General features: G+C 41.5%; 1 protein-coding gene across 1 annotated transcript in view; it reads left to right on the top strand.

Moving 5' to 3' along the window:
* Positions 1-10,740, top strand: part of ZNF462 (zinc finger protein 462) — a 183,337-nt gene that overhangs the window by 63,206 nt on the left and 109,391 nt on the right. Inside the window, exon 2 of the mRNA XM_006886913.1 lies at positions 10,247-10,496. Coding sequence (XP_006886975.1) covers positions 10,277-10,496 — 220 coding nt within the window. The 5' untranslated portion in view covers positions 10,247-10,276. The remainder of the gene's footprint in view (positions 1-10,246; positions 10,497-10,740) is intronic.

A 10,740-nucleotide genomic window follows, 5' to 3' on the forward strand; every position in this document is an offset into this window, starting at 1 on the left:
TAGGGTGTGGCCAAGTACCCAAGCATTGCATGGAGTCCTATCATATGTTGATAATTCTACTCTTTTAAAAAAAATTTTACACTAGTTTGTTTACAAAATTTGAATACATTGTTTTCAAGAATAGATTCTTTCCATTTCCCTCACCCCATCACCCATCAAATTGTACATCCCATGATTAATTCCAGGCCCCCACCCAACCCCGCACATCCTTATCCCTCTGCTTCCACCCTCTCCCATCTCTTTTGAATCCTTATAGTCATTCTACAATAATGGTTTTATACAATATTTATCCTTGTGGGACTGAGTTAATTCACTCAGTATAATGCTCTGCCATTCCTCCCAAGTTAGGTAATTACAAAATCCCTACGCCTGCATTCTGCATAGTCTTCCGTTGTGTGAATTTCCCGTAATTTTTCAGTCCATTCGTTTGCGGTTGGACATTTGGGCTGTTTCCATGTTCTTGCCATGGTAAATAATGCTGCTATGAACATTGGTGTACAAATCTCAGTTTGTGCCTCAGTTTTCACATTCTCAGGGTATATTCCAAGTAGCAGGGTCATACGGAATTCCTATGTTCAGATTTTTGAAGAAGCGCCAAACTGCCTTCCAGAATGGTTGTAACATTTTACAATCCCACCAACAGTGTTCCTTTCTTGGCACATCCTCTCCAACATTTATTACTTGCTGCCCTGTTAAGCTTTGCCACTGTTACTGAATTGAGATGGTACCTCATTGTGGTTTTGATTTGCATCTCTCTTATTGCCAGTGATTTGGATCATTTCTTCATGTGTCTGTTTGCCATTCATATGTCTTCCTCTGTGAAAATTCTTTCCATGTCTTTTGCCCATTTTGTAATTGGGTTATCAGTCTTTTTCTAGGGGACGTCCAGAGTATTCTGTAAACTTTTGTTATAAGACCCTTGTCTGAGATGATATTACCAAATGTTTGTTCCCAGTCTGTAGGTTTTCTTTTCACCATGTTGGAAAACAGGTTTTGATGCACACATGGATTTAATCTTTAAAAAGTCCCATGCATCAATGTTATCCTCTTCAGATTATGCATTTCTGGTTGTGTATGGCATTCTCTTTATACTTTGGACTAGCATTTCTAAGCTTTATCCCACTTTGTCTCTTATGAACATTATACTTTGAGGCTCTATTCCCAGGTCTCTAATCCACCTTGAGTTAATTTTTGTGTATGGTGTGAGATGTGGATCCTGTTTCAGCTTTGTTCAGGTGGAAGTCCAGTTTTGCCGGCACCATTTGTTGAAGAGGTTATCATTTCCCCATTCGAAAGCTTTGATTTTCTTGTTGAATATCAGTTGACCATCGATAACTAGGTCTCCTTCTGGGTTCTCAATTCTGGTCCATTGGGCTTTGTGCCTGTCATTGTACCAGTACCATGACATTACATAATATTAGAATATCTACTGTTGTTATTGTTGTTGTTGTTGTTAATTGCCATCAAATTGAGCATGACTCATAGCAACACTATGAACAAAAGGCCTGACGCCTTTCTATAACTATTGTCTTTTCTCAAAATTCATAGCATTTCCAGAGGCATGTTCTTTATGAAGTCTCATATATAAACTCATACTGTGTTTTTCCTACTGCAAGGCTTTATTAGTTTGTTAAAGGGAATGTTACAGAAGAAATAATGGATCCTAGTGGACCAAATGGTCAGTTTTAATAAGACTGTTCAAGGAGGGACAGTTTTCTATTAGCTTCTTCCATAGGTAGAAGCCAAGATGAATGCAAGGTGGGGAGCAAGAATCCCCATTTTCTTTGGTTAGAGGATTTTAAAGTGTTCATGCTTTTTCAGAAAACAGTCTGATTAGAGTTGCCATCCTGACAAATTATTAAATTGGGAACCATGTTTGGAGAAAGAGACGAACTAGAGTGCTAGGCTTGGGTTAATCAGCTTCCTCAGATATAAGACATTGGACTGGAAGCATCTTTACTTACTTCAAGTCCTGATAGGTTGTTGATACAGACTGACTCAAGATGACTCTTATCTAAAGGAAGTGAATTATCTGGGCTTTCTGGCCAAATCATGAACACAAAACAGGGAGCTTGTCCTAGAGTGATTAGATTTTTAGGACTCTGTCCCAGATTAAAAAAAAAAAAGTTCTGAGTAAAAAATTTTTTCTACTAGTTGATTATGCAAAGGCATTTGACTGTGTGGATCATAACAAACTGTGGCTGACTCTGAGAAGAATGGGAATCCCAGAACATTTGATTGTGCTAATACGAAACCTATACTTGGACCAAGAGGCAGTAGTCAGAACAGAGCAGGGTAACACTGCATGGTTCAAAATAGGGAAGGGTGTACGCCAGGGATGCATCCTGTCTCCATACCTTTTCAACATGTATGCAGAGCAGATTATCCGAGAGGCTGGGCTCTATGAGGAGAATTGTGGCATCAGGATTGGTGGAAGATCTATTAACAATCTCCGTTATGCAGATGACACAACCTTGCTTGCTGAAACTGAGGAGGACCTCATGCACTTGCTGCGAAGGGTCAAGGACTGCAGCCTTCAGTATGGACTAAGGCTCAACGTCAAGAAGACAAAGATTCTCGCCACTGGACCAATTGGCAGCGTCAGGATGGATGATGAAGAGATTCAGAGTGCTCAGAGCTTCAGTTTGCTTGGCTCCACAGTCAACACTCTTGGTACCAGCAGTCAGGAAATCAAAAAGCGTATCGCGATGGGAAAGTCTGCCGTTAGGGACCTCTCAAAGGTACTCAGGAGCAACAGTGTCTCTCTGGAGACTAAGGTGCGCCTGATACAGGTCATGGTATTTGCAATCGCTTGTTATGCATCAGAGAGTTGGACAGTGACTAGGGAGGACCGAAGAAGAGTGGATGCTTTTGAGCTGTTGTGCTGGAGAAGGGTACTGAATGTACCATGGACTGCCAGGAACACAAACAGATTCATCTTGGAGAGGATTAAACCAAGCCACTCCTTGGAGGCAAGGATTCTGGGGCTTCGTCTGACATACTTTGGACATGTTGCCAGGAGGGACGGGTCCTTGGAGAGGGACATCATGCTTGGGAGGGTGGAGGGACAGCGCAAGAGGGGAAGACCCTCTATGAGATGGATTGATTCGGTGACTGGGGTAATCGGGATGGGTGTGTCAGAGGCGGTGCGGTTGGCGCAGGATAGAGCAGGGTTTAGGGCTGTTGTGCATAGGGTCGCTATGAGTCGGAAACGACTCGATGGCACATAACAGCAACAGTTGATGTTACACAAAAAGAAAACCATCCATCATTTCCCCCCCCTCCTTTGAATAGTAGCCAGGAACAAGATAGTTGTTAAAATGGCTTCTGGAAGCATTCACTGAATCTGTAGAATTCAGGCTTTGTGTGGATGACTGAGTCTTATATGCCAGAAATAGTTATGGTCATGAAGACACATCCAAGGCCTGAGGTCTGGCTGACAAACCAACAGGGAAAGTACTCGATGTACATTTTGGTTTTTCATGATGTGCAAGCTGACTTTTACTGCATCTGCTGCTTACCCCACGTCTTAATCAGTTCTGTAATGCAGACCCAGCAGCATATCTGCAACTTCCCTTGAATTTTGCAATTTTTATGAGAGTTCTTGTAGTGTGGAAAGTGTCTGTAAAAATCCAGCCAGAATTCTAAAGAGCCTTTAAAGGAATAGTAATATTCTATCTCTGTTGTTGGGTAAGGTTTGGCTCCACAGGAGAGAAGTGAGTTATGTTTTGTTCTAAATGTTACAGCAAGACTGTCTTCAAAGGAACTTCTTGATGAACTCATGGCATTTTGGAAAAATCCTTCTGTACTCTGTCTTCTAATATATCCATCCATTTGACATTAAGAATAGTTTTCTATTTGGGCATGTTGCAAGGAGGGACCGGTCCTTGGAGAGGGATGTCATACTTGGGAGGGTGGAGGGACAGAGTAAGAGAGGAAGACCCTTGATGAGATGGATTGATTCAGTGAGTAGGATAATGGGAGTAGGTGTGTTAGACACAATAAGGCTGGCTCAGGGTAGAGCAGAATTCAGAGTTGTTGTACATAGGGTCACTATGATTCATAGACGACTTGATTGCACATAACAACATGTGAGCTGGCTCCTCATTTGTCTTGGCGTATGTTGGGAATTGTAGTGTGAGGAGGCATCTTCCTTTTGTTTTGTTTTGCTATTGTTTTGTTTTGTTTCTCACGTAGAGTGTCCTCAAGACTAGTGTTATCTGGTGAACTTCAGGTTCTCTCCATAAAGACAGTGAGTCTAAAGCTGAGATACCACCCCACTTCCTCCCTTTCTTTTCTTGTCCTTTCTCCCCTCTTTTATCTGCCTGTTCAGATCACAAGCTTCCTTTTCTAAGGGCAGGAGAGCTGGCTGACTGTTTATTGGCCTGTTGGCCTCAATTAGCCTTGTATCATTGCAAAGGAATGCATGAATTCTCCAGAAGGTATGTACTATCTCTTTCTGTGTTAGACACTCTCGCTGCTTGCCCTCATAGCAAATCACTGAGCCAAAATTGCTTCTTATTTACATATATGTGAATTTTTACTCACTGGGATTACATCCCCGGGTGCTTCTCTCATTTCAGTGATGATCCTGTAATGAAATCTTTCCCCAGCATTCCCTGTACTACTTAAAAACTTTTATGTAGGAAAGTGAGCCTAAAGTAAGAGAGAACTCAAAGACTAGCATCCTTAGCCAGAAGGTGACGGGGTTATTAATCCGGAGATTATCTGCCTCAGACATTCTGCTTATGTGCAAGGTCCTGCAGATGGACCAGGCCGACCACATACAACAGAGGCCACGTGCCTTGGCAGGACTCAAGGTCTCATGGTATTTCTCCGCTACTATTTAAATTCAGTCTCATATTGGGGGTTACATATGTGATTGCAAATTAATCCTTTCTCGTCTGAAAATTTGGTTTTGAGGAACAGCTGTGTCTCCCTTCTGAATTCCTTAATTATTTATCCTCCCTGATATGTTAAACCTTTCATTAGTGTGGTGAATTGCCAAGAGTACACAGAACTGCTTAGATCATGTAGCAAACAGTATAAACATTTGATAGGACATTTGAAGACACCACATGGTGAGCAAGGATCTATATAGTAGGACCAAATGCTGTCAGATCAATGGAGGTAGCTTGTTGTCGGTGGTTCTTTGTTGACTTATTTTTTAAAAAAGCAGCAGCATAGAAGAGATAGACTCTACCCTTTGAGAGCTTTTTTAAAACGTGCATCTGATTTCAAATTAAATTAAGAAAATGATCTCTTTTTTTAAAAAAAAAAAAAGAAAACTCTATTTACATCTGTAGGTTTGATTTCACAATTATAGTTACTAAAGGGACCGTTTACTTTAATCGTAATTCACAACTATTTGGGAAGATGTTTTCAATGATGTTAGGTTATTAGGACTTCCATGTTTGCCATAGCAAAAGTAAATGATTAGTAGTGATGTAAGGACAGGGACTCAACATCCATAAGTGGATTAGTTAGTGATTTTTCCCCCCCTTTTCATTTTTCATCTTCAGGATAAAAGTGCTCAGGTATCCATCTTTCCATTTTGGAAGCAGGAGTGGCATCCACTTCCTAAACAACATGCCTCTGGAAACTTTGAACTTTGAGAAATGATAGTTATATAAAGGCTTCAGATCTTTTGTTTGTAGGGTTACTATGAGTCGTGCTTGGCTTGATGGCAATCAACAACAACAACATCCCCTCACTGTTTGGTCTTTCTTAGGAAGAAGAAGTTTTATAGAAGTCATTTGATTCTAGATTATTCTGTTTTTCTCATTAAAATATTACAGACATTATACAGGCTATGACCTATCCTTGAGTAAATGGGTTTTCCTTAAGGAAGAGACACACAACCAGGTACTAACTGAAGTCTTTTATTAGTCTGTGATTCAGGAGAACTGTGGAGTTCAGTGTCTTTAAATGAAACTAGGTTTCTGGAGTGGACAGAGGAAAAGCATCTTATGGTGTCTCTGGTTCTGTTTCTCCAAGGCTTTGAAGGTTATAATTAGTTGTTACTGAATCACATGACTGTGGTGCTCCACAGCTTTATTTCTGGTCCTGATTCCTTCAGTCAGAGAAGTGGTTAGATCCAAGCAAGGCCTGTATGTTTTAACTTGGACATTAGCTGAGACAGTTGAAATCTTGACTTGGAGACCACATATACACTCCCGTTCCATGCAACCTTGATGAGCAGTTGCCAAGCTGATCTGGGTAAGGCTTGATGGTGGCAGAGATTTGAGAATGCTGTAAATATCAAGGATGCCTCTTCTCTCTGGTTTCATCTGAGCAGTGAGTTTAGAAGTCAACATGATGAAGTTGTGGTTTGCCTGTCTTTACCTTTACTGCTGGGAAACTGAGGCGCAATGAATCTTGGAATTCTGAGCACAAGACAGTGTGTAGGTAGCTGGTACATAAGGAAAACAGTGTTCTTATGATTGAGAAAGAGTAACTTGTGTCCTTAATTTCCTTTTTTCCTCTCTCCAGGGTCATATTTCCAAACTTCAGCAAGATCTCTGGATGGTCTTTAAATATATCTTCAAGAGTTTTGTCAAATCCAATTTGGGTTTCCCAGCAAAGCCTCATATTTTTAGATCCCCTCACTGCAGTTAAGAGCAGGAGAGTTCAGTAGTGGACAGTCATGAATAATTAACGTGATCTAGAGGTTCCATGTTAAGAGGGTCAATCATGTTAGGTGGTAGAGTCTTCATTTCAAAGACCAGTCTGCTTCTACCTATCAGGGCATCATCAGAGGTGATGTTTGGAGTCTTGTTATCTGAAGCCTGTTTGACCTTGAGGTCTGGCAATTGTGCCTTTGGGGGCAAGGAGATGAGGGAGGGCCTTGTTTGATTTGTAGATTCATCTCATGACCTTTTGAAATAGCTATTTCTTTTTTGCTTAGTTCAGAAGCTTCCTCTTCTGCTTTTGATTTTGCTGATTTGGTAAAGGGGGGAAAAGATAGGGCTAATCTCATTATCGCAGTATTTTTAAATGAAGTAAGTAGACATGAGATCAAGGCTTTTGACTTTAAATTATCATTTTGTAGCAGATCAATGTCTGTTTTAGCCTCTTTAGGGTTTCTAGTCTCCTGGGTTGGTGAAGAAGTCAAATAAACGAGGTTTATTTCTCATCATTTTCCCCTCGTTGCTTGGTTTCTCAGAGAATTGCCATCTGTTGTGCAAAGTCTTTGGATGATGGATGGGTCATCCTCAAGTCCAGCTCTGTCTGGCTCTGTCTTTCCCTACGTCTTCCTTCCCACTCTTCCTTCTTGTATATATGTACTCCCACCATCTCACAGACACATCAAGGTTTTGTGTCTTTGATTGTTTAGGCTGTGCTGGCAATTTTTGTCTTCTGGTAAGAGCTTCAGGAGACACGCATACACCAAGGCAAAATGGCTGTCATAAAGGAGGCTTCCTCCTCATTGCACTCACTGCTTGGTGGAAACAGCAGATTGAAGGCCAAGCAGCTCTACGTGAGGCTGGTTATCTCCACAGCCTGGAGATTAACCTCTTCCAAGGCTTTGAGCTATTTTCGAAGTGGAGACTGCAACAACATTAAAGCTAGAACCCATTAGGAAATCGCTTTCATCATCTCTCCTATTTTTTTTTTTCAAATCAGGAGCTTTTTCCCCCTCCCTGATTTCATTTCTGATCTCATAACCCTTTAATCTCCTTTGTAGCAGAACAAGGAGATTGACGGTTGGTTTGTGTTTGCATATAGTGAAGTTAGCATTCTCGGTAATGGCTGTGGAAGATAGATACCAAGATGTTAAAGAACTACACGGAGATGGATTTCATCTCTGGGTCTATAATTCAATGCTGAAAGTGCCCTGCTTTCCTTGTGCAGAACCGTATTTCTTCTTGGTGTTGCACAAAGCCAGGCTCAAACTTTCCAAAAGACACACTGCAGAAAGCCTTTTGTTGCGTTATTTCTAAAGGCTTGAAGTTGTGAAGGGAAGAGATTTTGTTTTCCTCTCAGGCACACAATGGAGCTTTCAGAGAACCTCTTTTAAAAGGCATAGCTACGGCCTTTGTGTTGAAGGGTGTGTCTTGTTGGCAGGGTCTGCTGATGCAGACAGACTGGCTGGTGATTAACAAAGGTCATTAGACTTTGGAATCTGGCAAGCAGAGTCGGATGGTATGTCTTCTGTGTGGAAGGACGACTCAAGAAGCCAAGGCATTCTGGAGGTGCCCCCCTAATCTCACCCTCCCCCCACTTACCAATTCTGCTGTAGAGCAGGGTCTGGTCCAGGGCCGACTGCTCTAATCAATGCTTCGCTGGGACTAACGAACAAGCATATCAATCATGGAATAAAAGAACCTTCGGAGATCTTGGTGAATGACATCTGAGGAGGAGAAAGGTGCTGCTTTTTGGAGAGCAGTGAAAACAGTTCCTTCTTTGTTGGGAACAGAAGAGCCTAGGAGGAGCTCAGCGCGCTCTTCTCACATTCATGTCTGATTGTCAGCCTAGCAGAATCCAAGAGAGGCCATGTTGTGCACGGAGGGGAAGCTCTGAGCTAAAATGGCTGCTCCCAAAGCTCAGAGGACTAGGGCAGCTTAGTGAGTCTTAGAGCTTCGGTGACGCAGGAGCTCCTATCTCTTCAAAGTGTGATAAACACATTCAGCAGAGCTGTGGCTTGCTTGGCTGAGATGAAAGGACTAAGCTGGGGGGGGGCATGGGGAGTGCACACTGGATGATCTGCCCTTTTTTTTCTTACCCCCCCCCAAAGTGTTCTAAATGCAGGAGTCGTCTGCACCATGGAAAAATGTGTTTTCAGGTCTAATGGACTGTGCAAAGGAGAAGTGGGGTGGGGCCTCGGTGACTGCTGTAATTTGATCCAGAGCTGATAGCAACCTCTTCCACACAATTTGGGTTGGTGCTTAGACATAAAAGCTGGTGTATCTGGACTAGGAGGCTTAGTTAGCTGAAAAGTCTCTGGTGCACAATTCGATGTTTATTCAGGGTGAGAGGGGGGGAAGATAAATGGCTTTGTGAAAGAAGAGTAGGTAAATATACGCGCCTCACTCTGTGAGCTTAGTCCATCCAGAGCTGGACTTGCCAGAAGTTATTTTAACAGGTTATCCGGAGGAGCATTTTTCCACAGAAAATCCTCATGTGAGGGCCACTTTCACTGCATTGACACTCTTCCTGAACTCTGCTCCTCCTCTAGAAGCAATCTGTCTTTTACAATAGGAGGATAGACAGTTGCATCATAAAATATATTTGGCTACAGCTTTAGTTCTTGGACATCTGGTTCTAGATCACAGTGACTCAGTAGAGTGAGTTTGTGGTGAGCTTAATGAAGTAACTCATTAAGATAATATCTGTGTATCTCTACAGGGGATATATATCAAGATAAGAGCAACTACTCTTTTCCAGTGCATTGTTAACTTCTTAATGGTAGCGCTCTCCACTGGTTTTTGCACTTACACAGTGAATAGCAGAATGAAGATAGTTGAGCAAGTTGTACTTTGTTCCATACCAAGTTCATTGCTCTTTGTGGCCAAGTTACACTAGACATTTATTTGTAGAGGAAAGAAGCGGGGAAAGATGAAGACATGACTTAGAAGATCCTTTTCAAAACAACGAATTTCTCTTCCTTAATGGAAAAGGAGGCACCAAGCTGAAGTTGGCTGGTTGAGAATCTCATGAGAAATGTTTTAGAACCCAATTAGTTTGCAGTGGTTAGGTTATAATTGGAAAGTAACTAAGAGGTACATAGCCATTTAGCTCATGAGAAAAAAATGGCTAAAGAATTTGAGGAAAGACATGTGGACCCCAGTATTCGTTAAGATATCTACATAATTAAACTGTCTCTCTCTCTCTCTCTCTCCCAAGGTTCAATACTGTTTCACTATTTGATGGTGACACTAAAATGTAATGATACTAAAAACAGTTGATGAAGATTGAAGAGTGACTTTTTTCCCTCCATAAGCTTCCACTTGAGTTCAAGGCAGAAATTCAGGCATTATAAAATTTTGGAAGGATTCAGGATTCCCTTGACAGATGGCATCGGGATATATCTTTTTCTAGCCAGAGAAAGATTTTCTTTCCCTTCTTTGAACTTTTTGAGTCAAGGACATCATAGCTCTTTTGTCCAAGTGCCTCCTTTTGGCCATTGTTCCAGATACAATGTCTATTGAATTAACCCCCTTGACAGTGGATGTAGATGATTAGTTCACACTCTTTAAGATGTCTGTTTGGTTTGTTTTTGTTTTTTTTCTGACTTCTGCCACAGGTTCCTAATGTGAAAGGGTAGACCCAGATCATGGAGGTGCTTCAGTGTGATGGCTGTGACTTTAGAGCTCCGTCTTACGAAGATCTCAAGGCGCATATTCAGGATGTCCACACAGCATTTCTGCAGCCAACTGATGTTGCTGAGGACAATATTAATGAGCCACGATCCGGGTCCATGAATGCTAGTAATCAGACAGAGGTGGAATTTTCTTCCATAAAAGATGAATTTGCGATGGCAGAGGATTTATCAGGTAAATCTATGTGGAAGTCGGCATATCTGATATAGTTGAATTGTTTTCATTTCTTTTTTTAGCCCATAATTATTGTTTTTGATCTACCTGGGTTCTGGAGAAGTTCTTGTTCTTGTTCTTTGAGCCAGTTTTATGCTTTGGAGAGTGTGTTTTTCTTTTTGAGTATCATATGATGTTGGCCTTTCAGCTTTTTCCTGTCTGAATTTCCTTTTTGTTTTGAGAACAAGGTAGTAGTATCTTGAGA

Source organism: Elephantulus edwardii, unplaced genomic scaffold (assembly GCF_000299155.1).
Source record: "Elephantulus edwardii isolate Elephantulus edwardi_28Jun2011 unplaced genomic scaffold, EleEdw1.0 scaffold00052, whole genome shotgun sequence".
Classification (NCBI taxonomy): Eukaryota; Metazoa; Chordata; class Mammalia; order Macroscelidea; family Macroscelididae; genus Elephantulus; species Elephantulus edwardii.